Source organism: Xyrauchen texanus, chromosome 23, assembly GCF_025860055.1.
Source record: "Xyrauchen texanus isolate HMW12.3.18 chromosome 23, RBS_HiC_50CHRs, whole genome shotgun sequence".
NCBI lineage: Eukaryota > Metazoa > Chordata > Actinopteri > Cypriniformes > Catostomidae > Xyrauchen > Xyrauchen texanus.
Window position 1 is genome coordinate 10,307,334 of NC_068298.1, and position 21,403 is coordinate 10,328,736.

The 21,403-nt window shown below is 37.5% G+C and overlaps 2 protein-coding genes and 1 pseudogene across 2 annotated transcripts; 2 read left to right on the top strand and 1 right to left on the bottom strand.

Moving 5' to 3' along the window:
• Nucleotides 1–4,261: 4,261 nt before the first annotated feature.
• Nucleotides 4,262–8,445, top strand: LOC127663273 (growth/differentiation factor 9-like). The gene is made up of 2 exons (XM_052154785.1): nucleotides 4,262–4,616; nucleotides 7,461–8,445. The coding sequence occupies exons 1-2, from the start codon at nucleotides 4,262–4,264 to the stop codon at nucleotides 8,387–8,389; spliced, it is 1,284 nt and encodes a 427-aa protein (XP_052010745.1). The 3' UTR covers nucleotides 8,390–8,445.
• A 1,273-nt stretch (nucleotides 8,446–9,718) lies between these two features.
• Nucleotides 9,719–12,648, top strand: LOC127663274 (uridine diphosphate glucose pyrophosphatase NUDT22-like; annotated as a pseudogene).
• si:ch211-107m4.1 (heterogeneous nuclear ribonucleoprotein U-like protein 2) lies at nucleotides 12,316–20,265 on the bottom strand. Its single transcript, XM_052154828.1, has 14 exons — nucleotides 19,593–20,265; nucleotides 19,355–19,484; nucleotides 17,577–17,653; nucleotides 17,346–17,485; nucleotides 17,120–17,219; nucleotides 16,794–16,906; nucleotides 16,403–16,666; nucleotides 16,164–16,286; nucleotides 15,532–15,642; nucleotides 15,254–15,422; nucleotides 13,950–14,132; nucleotides 13,756–13,817; nucleotides 13,560–13,649; nucleotides 12,316–13,343 (listed from the first exon to the last, which is right to left on the bottom strand). Exons 1-14 carry the CDS (start codon nucleotides 20,128–20,130, stop codon nucleotides 13,299–13,301), a joined length of 2,145 nt encoding a protein of 714 aa, XP_052010788.1. The 5' UTR covers nucleotides 20,131–20,265; the 3' UTR covers nucleotides 12,316–13,298.
• Between the last annotated feature and the right edge of the window lie 1,138 nt (nucleotides 20,266–21,403).

A 21,403-nucleotide genomic window follows, 5' to 3' on the forward strand; every position in this document is an offset into this window, starting at 1 on the left:
CTCCCATGAAATGTTTTCAAACAGGGCTCACATTGACTCCTCCAATCATAATAGAGATTAGTTTGTTTATAGAGTACTTGAGAGGTAATAAAGTGGCAACTGTGTTTGAAAATAACAGGAAATGGTTGAATTTATGAAGTTATTCGTTATATGTGTTCATTCTTATCTGGCTTTTATTTTGAGTTAGCATCATCTTAATTTGTAACTCAAAAAAACATCTTGCTGTCTCAAAATTGTTTGCATTAGTTGACAAATTGTGCCCTATAACTATTGCCTTGGTATCTAAAAGATAACATTTAAAACCCTCTAGGGGCCTTTTACCCAATTTTTGGGGTAAAAGTCTCCCGCACCATCTTTTTTTTTTAAACTGAGTTTTAATCAAAACAGCTTTCAGTTATTATTACACATAAATTATGTTGCTCCATCAATTTTTTTATAAAAATAAATAATTTTAATTTACTTTGATATGTTTTGTGACCAGAAAACAGCAAAATTTCCTTAAGGGTTGCCTTTAGCCCCATTGTACCCTACCTGTATAAAGTGTTTTATTGGTGATAGTTCATTTATTCTCCAAAATTCACTGATGTGTCGAGCTTTATGTTCCATAAGACAGCGGAGTTAAGTGCTTGTAAAATTGCGACTCAGAATTGAGAAAAGCATGTAGCCAGTTCTAAAATACTGTATTGTTCTGTGATGGAAATTACAAAGATGGAATTAACACATGCACACACATATAATCAGCAAAAAAGAAACGTCCGCTCACTTTCAACTGCTTTTATTTTCAGCAAACTTAACATGTGTAAATATTTGTATGAACATAAAAAGATTCAACAACTGGGCCCTCACCCTCCGATCCAACAGGTCCCAGACGTGCTCAATGGGATTTAGATCCGGGCTCTTCGCTGGCCATGATAGAATCAGCTGTCCTTCCCGTCTCCCTGTAGTGCTGTCTTAGGCATCTCACAGTATGGACATTGCAATTTATTGCCCTGGCCACATCCGCAGTCCACATGCCTCCATGCAGCATGCCTAAGGCATGTTCACGCAAATGAGCAGGGACCCTGGGCATCTTTCTTTTGGTGTTTTTCAGAGTCAGTAGAAAGGTCTCTAGAGTCCTAATTTTTTATAACTGTGACCATATTTGCCTACCGTCTGTAAGCTGTTAGTGTCATAACAACTGTTCCACAGGTGCATGTTCATTAATTGTTTATGGTTCATTGAGAAAACATGGAAAACACCATTTAAACCCTTTACAATAAAGATCTGTAAAGTTATTTGGATTATTTCAAAATTTTCTTGAAAATACAGTGTCCTGAAAAAGGAGTTTATATATGTATGATGGCAGACTCCTTTGTCTTGCTAAAGCTATTAGTCATAGACCTTATTCACGCTAGCACCATCTTCGATTTTTAATGGGAATGACAACGAGGCTGGGATAGATTTAAGGGGCTTTCACACTTGGTTCGATTGCTCCCCCCTTCCCCCGATGGACTGTGTTCACATTATATATTTGTATCCGAACCGCGGTACGCTTGCGTCATCAAGCTGCAGCTGGTGCGTAATCGTGTTGCTTGATAACCGCGAAATGAAAAGGCGTCAAAATTCAATGAATACTTGCTCGGTTCACATTTGTTCTTCTTTTTTTTAACCTTTGGTTTTGTTTTCAACATCAAGATACAGAAACATACTTGCGTCTGTCTGCCGCAAAAATACTGAAATCGTTCAAAAGACAGCGGGCTGTCCGCCGTAGACAATTTTTGCGAAGGCAAGCAGAAATCATCTCTCCGCTTGCAGTGCGTGTGCGTCAATCCCGCTTTTCATCAAGGTAAGTGTACACACACACACGCACGCACCACGCACGAAAGTAAACACTTTCCGCTCATTTTGAAAGTGACGCGTGTGAGACTGACGACCACATTATACGTCATCAATAGCGGTTCACTTCCGCGGTTTGGTTCGATTGCGTTCATATCAGCAGCGAACCGTACTGGAGTTCACATGAACCGTACCCCAGACCACCTTTTTAAGTGGACCCGAGTACGGTTCGCGGGTGCGCACCCGAGTTCGGAAGACAGCGTTCACATCATCCAAACTCTGACGTCATTCGAACCGGGGTGCGCACCAAAAGTGCTAGTGTGAAAGCCCCCTTAGTCTCTTCAATGGCACGAATGGTATAAAGCTTTATAAAGCTCCTAGATCGCATCTGATTTTCCACAACTTGTTTTGTCTGGAGTATTTGTATACTAAATTTTCTTGGACAGTTATTTTTTGTCCATGGAACGATCCAAAAACACTATAAACTGTAGTATAGCCCACTGAAGAGACTATTTGTAAATAAGGTCTAGCTTGAAGGTGCAATATGTAAAATATTTCATGTAATATTCACCTTTGTTTGCCAATGTGTGATTGGCTTGTAACACAACTTGAAAAATGAGCCCTTCCCGGACTTCCTAGGTTGCCTATTAATGCCTGTAGACTGATTTTCATGCAAAGGGAGTGGGTTGGTTTTGCCAGGAAAATCTAAAGGATGTGACATTTATGCGCACCAACAGCCTTGCCTCAGACAGTAATAGATTCTCTTCCACTATTCAACAGCAACACTAGGTAACGTTATCTTCGAATCCAGCACAACATCGACTATACACAAACTCAGAGTGAGCCAAAACAAAAATGTATGATTACTGGAGGGAACTTCATTCGGTTTTGGGGATCAAAACCGACCCTGAATTGGCATTCTTCTTATAGGACACGTAAGCTTACATAACTGCAAAGCATGTGAAATATAGTGCCATAAGGATTGATCTGTGTAGTTTTAGCTAACTTGATCATGCCTGCTAACGCTGACGAATTGCAAACTACCTTACTTCGTAACTTTCAAATAATTTCAATGATCATCTCTTTATACTAAAAGTCAGGTTAATGTCAATGTTAATCTGTAATTATTCCGCAAGGTAAACTACAATAACACATGAAATCAATGCTAGACAATGTTCAAGATAATGCAAAAAGACACATTCATTAGTGTAACGTAACTTCGTTATACATAAAATATATACATTCTATTATTATATAACAATAGCGCATCGATATATCAAAATTACAGTTTTGATGGAATCACATCAATACTGAATTGTGTCAACGTATTTATAATGTATAGTCCATTTTATAATCAGCTACTGTCATCATCCACCAAATGTATCTAACAGCTATTGATAAAGGTGGCTTAATGCTATCTTATAAATGCAGTCAATGTGTCATGCAAAGAAAAGTGATTAACTCAAACTACAGTCTCTCATAGTCAGACCTATAGCCAAACATTGTTTTAGCCCTGTTCCAGCACTGGAGAGTCAAATATAACATACAGTCTCAAAGATTGTAGTAAAACAATCATAACTGTGTCATTTTATTTATGCTACCTCATTTGTCAGCATGATGTCGGTGAATCACATTCAGTCTCTTTGTGGGTTACTTCATTGTTTTGGCTGATGCTCACTCGCTCACGTCCCTATGGAGTGTGTGCACGAGCAACAGGTAGCTGACTGCAGTTCACTTAACGGCCACAGGTGTCGTTAATAACGATTCAAAGTGTTTCTGAATCTTACATACTGCACCTTTAACATTTCACGTAGGCTATACTAAACACACACACTTAAATTATATTTTGACAATTTTTTTTAAAGCTTGATTGGAAATGATGCTTACAAAAGTATTCTGCTCTCAAGTTATATTTACTTAGATTTTCTTTGTTTTCATCTAACATCACTTGTCATATTTTTAATCTCTAGGATAGCTTCACGTTTATTTACTTGGTTAACAAGTAGGCCTAGTCCTACACTAACTTAAAAAAAACATTATTAGGGTCGTAATTTTTTTAAATGTTTAACATTTTCATGTCGAAAAGGTTTATGTTTATTTAATGCTTTGTTTCATAGTTTTTAACATGTAAAAAAAAAAAAAATCGTGAATCCTGCATTTTAAACAGACATTACATTTATCGATATTCCTATTATCCGAACTCACTCATTTGTGTTAAAACTAAACCATAACTTTCTTCTAGGCTATAATCATTTGTATTTAGTCATTTTTAGCTATGGTGTAACAAAAGCCTTAGAAAAGTTTTTTTGATCCACAGTTTGTGTATCTCTACAACGGCTTTTGAGCAAAAATGGCCCTGATTGCGCACACCTGTCTGTCAGGTAAGGGTGACGGATGTTTAGTTTGGCCGAAGACTCCCAAAGTTTTCACCGGGATTGTATTTATTATGGCGCCGCAGCTTTCGAAAAGTTGCGTGCTTAGTTCCCTAACCAGATTTCTTATCATTATCGCTGTTATCGGCCTGTCGTTTACATCGTGCTACAACTTTGAAAACGATTCTGTCGAGCCCGACGTCTCCCTTCATCATGGCAACATCCTGAGCCCCTTGCTGAAGGCTCTGTCAGAGCAAGATCCACGGGGAGACATTACACCACGAGCCAAACCTGACTCCAGATATGTGCGCTACATGAAGAGACTCTATAAATTATCATCGAAACACGACAGGAGTCACGAGGCCTCTCGCCTGTATAACACCGCCCGTCTGATCACACCTCGCGAGGAGTGTCTCGAACAAAACCGAGGTATGCTTCAAATATAAGTGAAGTTTCTTATTGATTCAATCCGATATGCATAGCCTACATATCATTTAACAGATGTGTTTGCTTTAGAACCATATGCATCAAAATTGTACATTGTTATGAGCTTATTTAGTTTACTTTTGTTCCATTTGAAGTGTCAGGTAGCAGCTGATATTGAAATTGCAATTGATCATGCTATTAAAAATTAGGGTATACAACAGAACTAAAGGCACACTGTAAGGTAACCAGATATCTGAAATGAAAAACGGCGACCCTGGTAGTCAAGGGCCCCTGGGCACTGGCCCCATTGGGTAATCCATCCCTGATTTTGACCATGGCAAATGTATTAATGTGATGACCTGTGGTAGCCTATATCATACTCTGTTGAATATGTCTGAATGAAACCTAGCCATTTCCTAAAAGTAAGACGGTAGGCTACTACTTTGCTTGCTGGCAAACGGGCAGAGGAATTTATAAAGAAATTAGCATTTCCCTCAGCATTACAACCGAAATCATATGAATCACGTGGACAATATCAAGGCCTGAAATTAAGTTCTGATGGGGGGGATTGCCACCTTTAAATGACTCATATTGTTGGGGGTTTTATTTCCACATTGTTTTCATGACACAAAGATATTCAATATTGTATAGTAATAATAATAATAATAATAATAATAATAATAATAATTACTATTTCACCTAACTGTTTCTATCAGTTGTCTCATATGGACCTGTTTTTCTTAATTATACCTTTTATTTTGATGAACTCTTATGCATTAGGATGCTTCTTTTCTGTCACTTGTTTCCCAGGAACGTGCAATGTAATCTGTGCTGTACTGTGCCGACTTACATTTATTCTTGTTCTTTGCAGATACTTTATTATACATTTCATTTATTTCCCCATGCTATTAATGTTGTATTCTTATTTTAAATGCATTAATTTTATATAATATATAACTACTTTATGACGACTAGTATGTGCCTCACCTCTAAGCTGTTAAATCTCTAGTTTTTTGTTTTTATTTTATAATTTGTTTTAAAATATTGAGTGTAAATGTATAACAATATGCTTTGTGATATATTACCCTGTAATATACCCAAATGTGAGTCCGGTGGGGGGGGTTTCATTACAACACATTACACAATGCAAATTAACAGTTCAAATTAATGCACAGATATGTAAATAAAAAGTATATTCTTTGCATACTCTTAAATATTTATACACTGAAATGCCTGTCTGCTTTCCTCACCATTAAAAACAACTGATCATTTCTGGATGCTTTTAAAAAAAATTCACTGACTCCACATTTGACTCATGTGATATGTTTAATGTTTTCTAAATTCATAGGAAAGTTTTGTGTGGGTAAAACCTACAGAACGAAATTGCATGTTGTCAGCCTTTGACTGTCTCTTAAGTTTTACTCCTGCAGGGGGCGCTTGACGCTCTGAACGCCGAATCCTCTATGCATCTGCATTTAAATTTAAGAATGCTTTATATCCATTTGAAGACATTTTACACCATGCTTGGAGCAAACGGGTAAATTAAAATAATATGTGCTGTGATCTCCCATTCACAGCTGTTAAAGTTTACCCTGCAAACGTTTACTTCCTGGTGCTGTTCTTAATGGCAAAACTGGCACGAACAAGTAATCAGTAAAGGAAGACAAATGACTTTAAGCTGCTATAGCGAGCAGCCCCCTCTGTTGGTCAAAATAACGGCACATGATTAACCTTGTTGCCGGTACGCTTCAATAGGGGCTTTCTTGCCATGTATTTTCACTTAGCCGACTGCTTTGAATGTCCTGTAAAAATGGGGACATTTCCAAGGACAGCTCCAGACCGTCAAAAACCAGTACATCTGGTCACCCTCCCATAAGAACAATTATTAATTTTATTGTAATTTTTATGGTCACAAAATGTATCTATCACAAAAATATCTTTATTTTTGGTGAATATTGCTGGCGCAACATAATTTGTGACTGTTTTGAAGGTGGGGGGCTTTAAAGACTGCAATTGCAAGATCTGTTCTCACCCAAAATGATTAGATTACTTCAGAAGATGTTAATTAAACCACTTTATGCTACCTTTATGTGCTTTTTGGTGCTTCAAAGCTTTGGACCCTGATGACTTGTGATGTATGGACCAAAAGAGCTGAAATATTCTTCTAATATCTTTGTGTTCAGCAGAAGAAAGTAAGTCATACATGTCTGGGATGGCATATGGGTGAGTCAATTATGAGAGAATATACATTTTTAGGGTAAACTATCTCTAACTTTTTGAGGTTTTAAATTGATTATTTTACTTTGGGATGAGTGGCAGAGCTCATTTCATGACCACCGGTGGGAAAAGCAATGGTAAAGAAATGACAAACATTTTTGAAGTGTAGTTCTTGTAAATGTTACATTATGATTTATGATGTAAAAGTGTATAAGAAAATTTCAATATTAATATGTCAAGGTGCTATTAATATTAATAAAATTAACTTTTTTTTTTCCTCAGTCCCAATTTACTGTTTAACAAATCTGGGATTTGGTAAAAAGATCTTCAGATGTTTCACTTCCCAGTAGTAAGCATTTCTACATTTTTGCTTTTGACTAAAGTAGAAGACACCCTAAGCTTTCTTCAAAGATATAATGTTAGGTTATGTGTGTTTGGTTAAAAGTGTCAAGAAATCGAAAATGTATTGCCCATATTTGCCCTGTAGTATATCAAAAACTAAAAGGAAGAAGGTCATACACATCTGGGATGGCATGAGGATGAGTAATGATGCAGAATTTTCATTTTTGGGTGAACAATTCCTTTAAACTTTATTATTCTGTTTCTCAGTGCTACTCTTTTTCTCTGCAGAATTTTTCATGCAGGATATCTCCTACAGTCTTAATCGAGTGAGGTCTCAGGAGCAATTACTGAAGTCTGTCCTGCTTTACTCCTTCGACCATAACCACATCGCCCCCTTCACATCGCTTTGTTATCTCAACGTGAAGGAACAGGAAACCTCAAACGATCAGATGTGTCACCATTTGAGATCGCACCACTCTGTCCCCATGCTCAGCTTCCGCGTCCACACAGAGAGAAGGGTCCGTCGCCGCTGGGTGGAGGTGGATGTCACTTCCTTCCTCCATCCTCTCATCCAGTCTCATAAGAAGGAAATCCATCTGCTTATCAACTTGACCTGTGTTGAAAATTTGATCCTCAGACATGGAGGCCAGATCCATAAGAGCCCGGTGGAGTTAACTCACAGGTCACCATCCCTTCTTCTGTATCTGAATGATACCAGTGAGGTCGCCTACCAGAGAAAGGGCTCACAGAGTAGGATGGTAGACCTAACAATAAACAACTGGAATGGAAAGTCCAGATCATGGGAGCCAACCTCACGTAAGAGACGTGGCACCTTAAAGAGTACCAATGCAAGTCCAGAAACTAGTTTGGCAGATATCCTCCCAATGTATGACCTTCCAACAAATGACTGTGATCTCTATGATTTCAGAGTGAGTTTCAGTCAGCTCAAATTGGACCACTGGATTATAGCGCCTTACAAATACAATCCTAGGTACTGTAAGGGATCTTGCCCAAGGGTTGTGGGGTTTATCTATGGGTCACCTATACATACAATGGTTCAGAATATCATTTATGAGAAGCTAGACTCCTCTGTCCCCAGGCCTTCATGTGTACCATCAGAATATAATCCCTTAAGTGTTTTGACCATTGAGAATGATGGCTCTATTGCCTACAAGGTATATGAGGAGATGATTGCTACTAAATGCACCTGTCGCTAAAGATTAATTTATTGTTGACATTTTTTATTTGTTTTGTTATACTTTGCTTTGTAAAATACTAGCCCATTTTTTGCTCTAGCCAATCTTAATATGAAGATGATAATTACTTGTTGACCACATGTATCAGATGAGTTGCAGCAATGCTTTTTTTCTACATTACCATCTTATCTGATCTAATGTTAAGAATTTTCTGATGAATTCTGCATTTCTGTTGTTTTTGTGTTCTTGTATTTTCCTCTTTTTTTGTATAATAGTTTTGTAGCAGTATATTTGATTGGCTTGAAGGATATTTTTTGTTTGATGGAAAATTATGTTGTTTTAAGTTGTTTTCTTTTTGTTGGTGGTCTTCTCTTGCTCTTTCTATTCTTTAACATGAATGGCAAACATTTTAAAGCATCTAGCTCTGGACAGAATATGAAAAGTGTAGTTCTATTGTCTTATCAGAACATGTTTACATTGTTTTTTTAAAACGTGGGAATTGCAGATGGTTGTCTCATGGGCAACCTCTCTCTTCTTGATGTCCAGAAAATAAGTTGCTCTTTAATTGTGGGCAACTAGATATTGATATGTCTGTATTAACTGTATGAAAGTAGATGAGGATGTGGATCACATGCCAATTTATGCTATTTGTCTATGTCATTTGGTCAGGTTGGCTTTGGTTTCACACACAAAAAAGTGTACAGGAGTAAATAATTCTCATGAAAATGACAATAATAATAATAAAAGAAATAGAGCAAACAAACTTGTTTCATTTTCGATGAACAGAACTGACACCATAATATCAGTGTTTTGTAAATAGAAAACCTAAAGAAAACCTAGCTTTAAGGTTCAAGTATTTATTAGTGTTATGTTGTAATAAAAAGACACTAAAACAATGAATAAGAATTCTTTGGCAATTTTGGAAAGTGTTTTTTTTTTTTAAGCTTTATTTGTATTTTTGGTCTTTCTCCATTCAAGTATGCATGACTGGAAATAGCATCCCGAGAGCGTTTCAAAGATGGCCGACAGTGGATTGACTTGCTAAAGAGACTTTGGGCTAATTCAACTAATTTGAGAGTTGACACTTTTCATTTGCCTCAGAACTGATTTCAAACACGGCAAAAAAAAGTTAAAAGGTATTTAAAGAAATATCCCAGGTTCATATAAATTAAGCTCAGTCGACAGCATTTAAGGCATAATGTCGATTAAAATATTTAAAATGTATCTGGATTACAGTTAGGCACTTACAATGGAAGTGAATGGGGGCCAACCCGTAAACGTTAAAATACTCAACATTTCAAAAGTTTAGCCACAAGACAATATGCGCCCTAACATGATTTTAGTGTGATAATGTCACTTCCTGACCGCTACTGTGTAAAGTTATATACATTTTTGCATCTTTTTTTTTGCCATGTTGAAGTAAAAGACACAAAAACATTTAAACAACTTTACAGCTCAAATAATACACAAGCTTTAACAGTAAAATACAAGTGAATTTATAAAATTATAAGCTTCACATTTCTGCCTTTAAGCCCTCCAAAAATTGTCCCGATTGACTTCCATTGGAAGTGCCTCACTGCAACCTCAATTAGTGCTTTTTTAAAAGAAAAGGAGGGACAAATACAAATTATTTGGTGGTAACCAGCATTATGCCACAAATGCTATTGATTGAGCCTAACTTGTATTGAACCTGGACCATTTAAATTTTAATGAAATTGTGACCAGTTACAGCATCTAAAATATACACACTTTCCCTTATACAGTACATGTAGGCTATTTATATTTGAACCTAAATCTTGAGTTCATATCAATCTGATTTGTCAAATTCCCATTTATACATTATATTGCAATGTAAAAAGAAACACTTTATTGCATTTGCCCTGTATAGGGTGTCTATTACTCTATACACTTCCTCTCCAGGTTCAATCTGCAAAGTTTTCCAGAGACTGAGAAGCACATTGAAGCCATAGAGTGACCAAAGAACCATGGCTCTTCAATGGTTCTAAATTCAGATTGCATTCAGCCTTGCTCTCGGTCAATTGCCCTGAATTGTATAAGTATATCAGCTTGGATAAAGGCCACCTGCAAGAACAAGCCCCCACAAAACGAATGCGCTTACATTGTGGTGAAGACCAGTTTAAAAACTGTGGAGGAAACCAAGTTAATTCCAGTCCCTTAGACAAAGTAACAAAAGATGAGCAATCATGTGTGCTGAAATAACAGTTAGGCCTGACCTGTTATAAAGATTTCCTCAGGACTAACTGGTCAGTAGAGGCGGGGAACCTGCAGAGCCGTGGATAGGCTGAATCTGCATATCCTCAGGCCTTCCTCGTACAGCCGCTGGAGGTCGGTGCTGTCATGGCAACCCCAGATGGATAGGTTGTCCTGTTGAAGAGAATTCAGAAGGTGGCAGAGGCATCAGGGCTCTTAGACATACCTGGTGAGCACCCGGAGCCAAAGGTGAAATACACTAAGAGGTTTATTGGAAATAAATAGTTGTTACTAACAAAATAGTTCTGTGTCAAACTTTTTTGGTTGACTTGATTGCTAATTTGAACAAACCTTATCCTTGAGTGTTAAACGTTGCCACATAACTTATCTTGCACCGTTACACCCTCTCTACACCGGATGCAATTGTTGCATCAATAGCAAATCAGTTCCATTATAATCAATGATGCCGTCTACACTGACAGTGAAGAGATGCCCCATTCTATTGCTAATATGCAGCAAAACTACTAATCTTGAGTTCAACTTCATATCAATTTGATTTGTCAAATTCCAATTTAAACATTATATTGAAATGTAAAAAGAAACTATTCCTGCCACTTTATTGCCTGTCAAAATAAAATAATTTTATTTTCCAAATATCAAAGTGTGAATCTTATTGTCATTCATTTTATTTGAGCAAGACACTTAATCCAAGTTGCTCCAGGGGATTGTCCCTGTAATAAGTGCACTGTAAGTCACTTTGGATAAAAGTGTCTGCCAAATGCATAAATGTAAATGTAAGGATAGATAGAAACAGATTTGTATGGGTTTGTTTACATTTTGTTGACAGTTTAAATAGTCTTGGCCCATTTGAACATTCCTCAGAATAGGTCAATAGGATTTGGAGGATTTTTTTATTGTCCACTGCAAGAAAACTGAAATTCTGATCAGTTAGAAAAGTCATAGCAGAATGAATGTCTGCGCCAAGTTTCGTGGAAGTAGCTTGAAAGCTCTATGACATTTAACAGTCTGAAAATTTTGTCATGGTTTAGGGATTTTGAAAAAACCCTAAACCATGTCTGTAGAATAAGAGTACATTGGCTTTACGCCAACATAATTATACAAGTACATGTTTATACCAGTGGATTTAGGTTATTCAACAGTTTAACTGTTGCTGAAATCTACTTGAGCTCAAAGCTGATTGGTCTATGCTATATGTACAGCCTCAGGCCATTAACAGACTTCAATGATTCCCTATATTGTGTGGCTTGAGCAGATGTGTGCCATTACTCGTCTAAGTGACCATTTTCCCAAAGGGACTACAATATGATAGAGATTTTTCCGTGGGCACTTTAACTTGGGCTGGTAAGTAACCACCTAATACACCTTAGTAGCAACACTCTAAAAATCACTCTGATCACTTTAGCTTCTAAATAGCAACACCCTGGCATGTCACATTCTTTGGAAAATGTATGTTGAAACTGCCACGTTCACATAGTACTAATATCTCCCTGTGCATGTAGATGGTGTGTCAGGGGATCATTGTGGAGAGCATATGTGTTGACCTTCTGCATGGTAAAGAGAGCCATTGTTCAGAGATCTCCTCTGTGGGCAGAGATCAGTATCTGTGCTGAGTCACTTTACACAGATTTGGTCATGTACATGTGGCATACATGCACACCATTGACATCCTTGCATGCAGAATTGCATTAAAATCAGCTTTGAAATTTCTATACATGCATAGTCTGTTTACTTTTTTTTATAGATTTACTTCGTCTCACTACAGGTGAAAGTTCCTTATGTAAACCTTTGATCATGGGAATAGTGCTGAACCACACCAGTGCAGGCCAACTCAAGTGTTGAGTTTTTATTTTCATTAATCAGAACTGTGATTTACCCAGACTATGGTGTCTTAATCTTAAAAATCTTGAGGATGAATCATTTATCTACAATACTCCACTGTGTCATTTAATCTGTCAAGGTGCTCTTTGACAACAGAGGAACTTAGAGATTTCTACAGATGTGGGGGTCCTGAGGCACATGAATCCACAGATATATTGTTTCTTAATTGAGCGTAAGGTCAACTTGTATAATACAATTAAATCAATCACCACACCATCCTTTTGAGCTTTTTACATAATCACTCATGAGCAAAAACATGCAAGAAAAATGAAAATACAAGTTGGCATAACATGAGAACTGATTACAAGACACAGTCTGTATATTTCAAAAGTTAGGCCTGATTATATCTTAGAATTTCTTGTATTTCTGACACCTTTCATAAATCAATGCATTTTATTATATATATATATATATATATAAAACTCAAGATTATACTGTCTTCTATTTTGTATACTAGTGAGTGGTAAAAGGTTTAGCCATTTTCAATATACATAAAAGTTCTTGTGTTGATTGCATGTAAAATATTTTCCATAGTTTTCTATATAATGTATTCATTTGTAAACAGACCCCTTAGTGAATTTGAATTCAACATATTTTCATATTAAAATAAAACTATGAACAAATGTTCAAGACCTCTTCATTTGGCACAAATGTGCTCTAACAGTTTTGGGTGTATAGTAAAAGTCAGTTTTCAAAAGGAATGACATCACAAAAAAAAAAGGAACATCTAAATAATAAAAAAAAAATAAAAAAAAGCATAGTTCATTTTTCATTAAAAACAGCAAAGTGATTAACAAAAGCTGTCTTATGTTGAAAAGCATTAATTTAGGTTGCCATAATTCTGGTTTTGGTCAGACAAGTTCCACTGCAAGAAGAAAAACAATGATTTAGCCTGAGTATATTCACATTTTGAATGTTGCTTATCCGCTATTATAGTCATAAGTGATTATAATTAATGGGTTTTGCTATTCCAATCATTTATGTGAAGACAAATCATAATGCTGTGCCAACAGTTTGGGGATGGCCCTTTTCTATTCCAATATGACATTTTGGGATTTCTGTAAAGTCAATGTTTTCTCACCTGTCCAGTATATGGTCTATAATACTTCCGGTATCTCTGTGGGTCGCTGCTGCATCCATAAGACTGACCAAAAGCAAACAGATGCCGACCCTAAGACCATGATCAACACCAAAATCAGTACATTAAATATTTCAGGGTCAATTTTGTTTTGATATCTAATGGTGTAAGAAAAGGTCATTGAATTGAATAAACCTACATGACATTTCTGGAATGAGTTTTGATTGTGTAACTGACAGCTCAATGGTGCTCCTCTCCATCCTTTGACAAAACAATGAGAAAATGGCATTGCCTGTGCTTTAATTTGCATTCAACTTTATGATTTAAGGACTGATACAATACAGCAGCAGAAGTAAATTTGTCAATGCAAGCATCTCTGTCACATATTAGTACCATAATGATGGATGAGGTGTTTTTGGCTTCCGTGCCTGTGCTTTTTGCGCTTGGGAGGGGTGGGTAGATGGCTGCGTGCTTCCTCTTTATAATCTGTTAAGAGTTTCAGGGCCTCGTCAAAGCCAAGCTCCACAAACATAACCTCATCTAGGTGCTCTCCCTGCTCTGGTAGTGTGAAACTCACTGGAAAACCAGGAAGAGAGAAAAAAAAATGGTCGCCCAATACAGTTTTGTCAGAAGTTGCTTTAAAGGGATAGTTCACACAATTCTCTCTTAAATTTACTTTCCCTCTACCATCCCAGATGTGTTTGACTTTCTTCAGCAAAACACAGACAAAAATAGTTTTTGAAGAATATCTCAGCTCTGTAGATCCATTCAATGAACGTGAATGGCGATTAGACCTTTGTAGCTCCAAAAATCACAAAGGAAGCAAAGAAGTAAATCATAAGACTTTAGTGTAAATCCATGACTTCAGAAGCAATATAATGGGTGTGGGTAAGAAACAGATCAATATTTAAGTATCTTTTTCAATAAATCTCAACTTTACCTTCTACATCTGAAAGTCACATGTGGTGCCTGTTTAGTTTCAATTTCTAACTTAAATATTGTTCTGTTTCTCACCTACAAATATAATATTGCTTCTGAAGACATTGATTTAACCACTGGTGCCATATGGATTACTTTTATGTGTCCTTTATTTGCTCTTTGGAGCTATGGTGATGTCTGATCACCATTCATTTGCATTGAAAAGACCAACAGAGCAGAGATATTTTCCTAAAAGCCTATAAGGCACACACATTTGGGATAGCATGAGGGTGAGTAAATAATGAGAGAATTATCTATCCCTTTAAGAAATAGTTCTTGTTTCTACCTCACTGTTACAGGTAGTTCATGAAATACTTGTGTACTAATTGCAGTGTATATACTGTTTACTGCCTACTATTTAAAAAAAAAAATAGCATGCAAAACAGTATGCGACAGAAAACATTTGAAACAGTTGTATGCTATATTCTTATCACATGACCTCCCTTCACTGCATGTAAAATTATGTGTTTATTTTGCACTTTTATTCCAATTTTGTGTAAGAGATAAAACATAAAATCGTGGTCACACTGCAAATGGAACATTGAGCGCATTGCATTATACAATACACATTTTGACAAATGTAGTATTGAGAGAAAACTTGCCTACTGTGCACAGCATACACACTGCAAAAATAGTATGGTATAACAGTATGCAATTTCAAACTTATCCAAATGCATACTCTTGTTGATGAAAATCTTGTTTCTGAGTGGATGTCTGACCTTTGGCCTTGAGAAGAGACATTTGTGGAATCGCCATGCCCTCCTCCTCCTGGTGCTGTAAGAGACGTCTTCTCCATACTTCATCGGATGGAAAAACCACCACTGCTCTTCGCTGGTAACCACGGAAACAGAGCATCTTGTGTCGCTGGGCAGATGGATAAATGTTGGCCTTGGGATTGAGAAGAGGGTTAAGAGTGAGAACATGTATAAATAGACAATTCATTAAGCTGTACCCCACCTTAGCCTTCATATTTGGACCACATAATATCCTTCATTACCTGGTCAAGGATGTAGTTCCTCCGCTTGGTTGCAGCTAATCTGATCAGCTGACTGACACACTGAGTGGCCTGTTGCAGAATCAGCTCTCTGTGATTGGCACCAGGGGGCACCTATAAGGGGCAAAAGTGATTTAGACCAATGATAAAATGTACTGTATTTCTTACTACTGCACTCAATGAACACTAGACCAGTGGTTCTTAACTGGTGGGTCGCAGATCTGTTCCGATGGTGTCGCGGACAGCAGGGAAAATTGCTAATTGCAAAAAGCAACAATATAAAAACAGACTTAGCAACTTTTAAAAAGGAAGGAGATGCTTCCCATGTATTTTGTTGTTGACGTCACAGGCAGAGCGTCCAGTCAAACTTTAAGGTCTTTTGGTGCAAATTCATCGGTCATATGGTAGAAGCTAGCCAAATTAGGCAGATGACAATATGGACAGTTTGCATTACATGCACTCATCCTCAAAAACCATGATGTTTGGAAACCATACATGTTAATCATTTTGAATGTTGTTGGGCTTCTTACTTTTTTTGACATTATTCTTAAAGCAAAACCAGTTAAAAACCACTGCACTAGAAGTATCTGATATTGTGCTTCTACATAAAATAATCTTAAACAGTCTTTTCTCACCATCATGCATTCCAAAACAGAGTTCGTACTCAGAAGATTGTAACGTTTCCATGGGTATTGGGCCATATGAGCCTGAGCCCAGTGGGTCTTACCAGAACCAGGCATACCAACCATCATCAACACCTGAGAGATGGAGAAATAGTGATCTCAAAATATTATGAATGTACCAACAACAGAGATTTAATCAATGTTTTTAATTTTGTTTAAGGGTCTAGAACACTTTAAATATTTCTCATCACCTCACAATCCTTTTTAGATGCTTTTGGCAAAGGGGCACGAGTCCTTTGACCAGGAGGAAGGGTAAACAGTGTGCTGAAACCAGCGGGAAAAGGATGCCAAGTAGTCTCTGGGTCTAGATTAACAGAAACCGAGCAGTTTTTGCAAAGTACGTGGGGATAGAGAGCTTGACCTCCAAGAGTAAGAGAAGTCAATTGAAATGCCACTCCAAGAGATCGCCCATTCTTGTGAAATGAAAGTGTTGCCTCTCCTTTCTCACTGATGAACTGGGGAAGGAAAAGGACACCAACTGTAATGAGCCTGAAATTAATCAACCCATCAAGAATTATGTCGTGTTTTATGTATGCATCCTATAAACGACTTTACTGTATCAAAATTAGTTTCGAAACGCACAGCAAAGCAGCTGATGACATCTCCTTCTGAGAAGGGCTCACCAAATTCCTCTTCCTTTCCTCCTGTTACTATTCTCCCCCGTCCATCAAAACCATACGACAACTTCACCTCTCCTGGGAGAACGAGAGTGCAAAAAAAATATTAGTTCAATCAACCTGGGGACAAGGGAATCAAATATTCAGGAGACAAAATTCTGTATTTCAAATAGTCCTTTATGTTGCTGTATAAGACTTAGTCTACACCAGTACAATTTATACACCGTTCCTATAATGTTTTGATAAAGGAACCCACCAGAATGTTCTTTAATTATATTATATTATATTCACCTAACTGAAGGCTTGTGCTCTCCAACGACCAGCCCACTCGGAGCATGTGCAGATCGGGATCATAACTTGTGCCTAATGCAGGTGCCGACAAATGCTTAAACTGTAGACAAAAAAATAAATGGGGGAAAAATGGAGTTCATGCAGAAGCATGTGCTATTTAATGAATCCAAGAAAGAGAGGAAAGGCTGAATGTTACATTTAGAGGATTCAAATTTCAATTTCACACCTTGGCTTCGAATCCAACCTTTCCTTGACAAAATCCGTGGGTCATCCTACACCCTGACCAGAGCAGCGGGAATTTCTCCCAGAACAGAGGTTGTCCGCTGCTTCCATCCGAACCCACTTCAAAATGCAGGTCACAGTTATCTGAAAAACACAAACATGATTGATAAGAGGAGAGACTTTCATTTATTATTCAATCAATATCTGAGCTTCAAGTGGATATTGATGAACTCACAGAAATCAAGTCGAACATCTTCAAAATCTATTTCAGCATCATCTCCAGTTTCCATCAGCGGCTCTGGTGTCTTAGCTCTGAGTAAAAGAAATGAATAAACAAAAATTTGAAATGCTCAAATCTGTTTTGTACAGTATACTGAATTAGACAACAATCATAACTTAAGACAAAATTACACTCAATCATATATTTATGGTAAGTTTAACACAATACCAAAAATATCAAAGGTCAAACCATTACTACAAGCTTATATACATTAGGGCTGGGAAATTGAATGCGTTAATTACTGCGGTTAACATTTTCGGTTTAATGTGTTAATTTTTTTTTACACAATTAATGCAGTATCCGCATTATTTACTTTAACTGCCTTCACGCGATAGGAGAGAGGTGTCCAAAGTTGTTCCTGGCAGGCTACTCAGCCTTACAGGCTCCGATTAGGGTGAGACATGAAGCGGAGAGGTCTAGTATCACCCTGAAGGGGTTTATTTTGTGATAACCAGCTGACTGTACATTATTCAGCTCATGTGGATATAAAATATTTATTTGCGTTAAAATTATGCAATTTGAGAAGAAATCGCTGAACAGCTGGAATCAACTTCTAGTTTGTGTCAGAGTTCTGTTGGTGTTTACTTGACCATCTGACTCATCATTATTCAGCCTATTACAAGACAACTCGCCAAATAAATACACATGAAACATTGATTTGAGTTTAAATTACTTAATTAGCTTACTTGTAGAGATCGTATAGTGATCAGAGAAGCAGGAGAGACAGCTTGTAGAACCTGAATGAGTGGTCTGACATGTCTAAATCGCCGGATGTGCTGTTGTTACAGGGCAATATCTGACCGCTGGATGGCACCATTGAAAAATCAGAATAGAGTATTCCAGAGAGCCGTGTAATAATTAATTACACATGACGCATGTGTGTAACAGCATAACATACACGGGAGTGGATTCACTGAATGGAGACTTCACCCGCAAGCAGTGAACAAGCTGTGCGAGGGATAAGGTTAAGCTGCCATATCTCTTCACATCGCCCAAAAATGCTCTTTCACTTTCATCCGAACCACCGTCAAAAGCAAAAACTGTATGTATAGTGTCTAATAATTTATTTGGTGTAAAACACCAGAACATTTTGCCCAAATTTTAATTATAACATGGCCACTGATTTTATGGCATATACATTTATCAAAGATTAATACCTGTAAAAAATATGTCAAAATAACCTATCTGCAATAAAATAAAATGTACATATTTAAATAATTATAAATAAAGATTTTGTAAGAAATTGGTTAGTCATCATTTATTTTAAAGTAAATATATTTCTTATGATTTTTTTTTTTACATTGGTTGTAATGTACAATATCATGTACCATAATTGAATCACAATTAATTGTGATTAATCACAGAGAACTGCGAGTCATTAGTTAAAAATTTGTAATCGGTTCACAGTCCTACTATTTATATAATGCACTAAAAAAAGTACTACCATGATTTTATAGTCATGTAGGTAATGCCATTGTTTTGGGACATGACAATACCATGATATTCTCTGAAGTACCTAGGAGTTCCATGTAAATACATTCATATAGTAATAATAAAGCACCACGGTATATATCAAAGAACAATGGCAATACCATCTGATCTCATCACTGTACCATGGTAGCGCAACAGTACATTTTTTAAGGGTGATCATAAGCAGGGCAAAATAGTATAAAAAAAAACTAAGAAAGAATGGAGTTCTTTCCAATAGCTATTATAAAGATCCATGCAAGTACCTTTTGTAATGAATGTCCTCTTTAAACTCATAATAATCTCTGCCCCTCTCCTCATGAGGCCTCTTCATCTCCATACTTTCCTCCAGGGTGGTACCCACTGTCTCAGGTCCATCTGGATCTCTATGGTGTACTGCAGGAGAGAGGCATCAGCATATATATGATCATGAACAGTAACGTACGTTATCTGAGGGTGACACATGCAACATTAGTCTGAAAGCATAGCAATTAAGTAACTTACTCTGGTCTTGTTCCTGTGGTGCTACTGGCTCTGAAATGGCAAAGACCGATGTTGTGCATCCTGACTCTGCATTCTCCTCTGTAGCAGCGGTTGCCAAGACGACGTGATCTACAATAGCGGCTGACTGTTGTAAACTGCAGGGATCTGTTACAACAGTCTGCGAGGTCAGTTGTTTTGTTATGTCTATAGGGGCAATGCATGAGCAAAGCTGTAGTGGCTCAGTTTGTGTGCTTTGATCAGAAGTATGCACACTCTTTTTGGAGGAACTAGTGCATATTGGCGGTGACTCCTTGCCCTGTTTATATTCCGAAAGACGCGGCTTTTGCAGCTCTTCAGCAGGCGTTTTATTCATCTGATCCGTCGCTTCACAAGCAATTTCCCCTTCATTTCCACTTTTGAGGGGTTCAACACCGGATTCAATTGCAGATAAGAGCCGAACCACCAGCTCGGCCTTTAGGCCTTTCGAGTCCAATCCTCTCTCCGTTAACATGGCCCGCAACTCGGCCACTTTCAGCTTTTTCACTTCCGCCAGCAACATTTGAAAGTAGACCTGTCAATTCCGAATAAAAACGAAAAATAAAACAAATAAAAACACAAAACCTTGTTTTTGGCTAAGTTTGGTCAAACCCTCAAAACTTTGTGAGGAATCACTCACCTCAACCCGCCACAACACAGACCGCTGTAGAGAATTCAAGAGAATAAACTGAACGCTGATTGGCTGTTGAGAATGAGCTAATCGCTGATTGGCTATCTGCGTTCTTGCTCCGCCTTCCAACTCTACATTTACTTTTGTTTTTTTTATTATAAAGGCTTCATGCCTACAATTTCCCTTTAAAGTGTTAAGTTGGTTTTTAGCTGACAGCATCGATATTTTGCTGTAAAATATATATGTATGAATGATGTACACTGTTGTCATAAAAGGCAGATTTATTAAATGCACGCAATTGGTCAGTCCTTGGGGTTCAGAGGTTGTTCCAAACATTGCGGCCCCTTTGACGACATGCTTTCTCGCTGCGTGGATCTTGGCAAAACTAGTAATTGCGCGGAGGTCCGATTTATCGATAAGGTCAAGATATGCAGCATGGTAGCTTTATTTGGTTGTTTAGCCTTGCATATAGAGTTATAACCCCTCCCATCTCATTCGGTATTACGGATCAGCTGGGGATCATCTTAACGGCATTCACTAAAGTACAGGGGTTTCAGTACAGCGACGCACACGGGGCGGATCTGAGGGTGTGTCCATGACATAAAAAAAAAACTTTCAGGTCAGCGCCCATGCGCATAACAGTGCCTTCTTTCCACTGGCTTTTCATAAAAGATACAGCAAACTGGTGAACGATGAAGAGAAAATGTTGAAACAGCCATGGAGAATCAAGGACAAAACAGGGAAAGCTGTATTTTTCTGTTGTTGTATTATTATGATACAGAGGCAGACGATTTTGTAAAAGATGTGGTAGCATTTTAACGCAAGGGACGAGTAACGATAAATCATCTGTTTTATCGTTTGTGATATATGTGCATATGAACGCATTATCTAAGCGTATTATGTCAGTTTATAATTTACCTGTCTGTGTTCACAGGGGTTTCGAGCGATATACCTGTCCCCACTGAATTACACGTGCATGAAATACCTGTCTGTGGTCACAGGGGTTTCGAGCGATATACCTGTCCCCACTGAATTACACGTGCATGAAATACCTGTCCGTGTTCACAGGGGTGATCTTTACTCGAAAACCTGATTTTTAACATAATTATTTTTGCTATTGAGATTAGAGTATCTATCTGTCTGTCAACATTGGTCTATCAGTTGG

What these genes read in the sequence shown, in the direction of transcription:
- LOC127663273 (XM_052154785.1), top strand. Translation starts at nt 4,262, where the DNA reads ATGGCGCCGCAGCTTTCGAAAAGTTGCGTGCTTAGTTCCCTAACCAGA. An exon ending in GTGTCTCGAACAAAACCGAG is followed by an intron (nt 4,617 to 7,460) that starts GTATGCTTCAAA and finishes TTTTCTCTGCAG; the next exon opens with AATTTTTCATGCAGGATATC.
- si:ch211-107m4.1 (XM_052154828.1), bottom strand. Translation starts at nt 20,130, where the DNA reads ATGTTGCTGGCGGAAGTGAAAAAGCTGAAAGTGGCCGAGTTGCGGGCC. An exon ending in CTGTTTTGGAATGCATGATG is followed by an intron (nt 15,643 to 16,163) that starts GTGAGAAAAGAC and finishes TGCCCCTTATAG; the next exon opens with GTGCCCCCTGGTGCCAATCA. An exon ending in GGAACTACATCCTTGACCAG is followed by an intron (nt 15,423 to 15,531) that starts GTAATGAAGGAT and finishes CTCAATCCCAAG; the next exon opens with GCCAACATTTATCCATCTGC.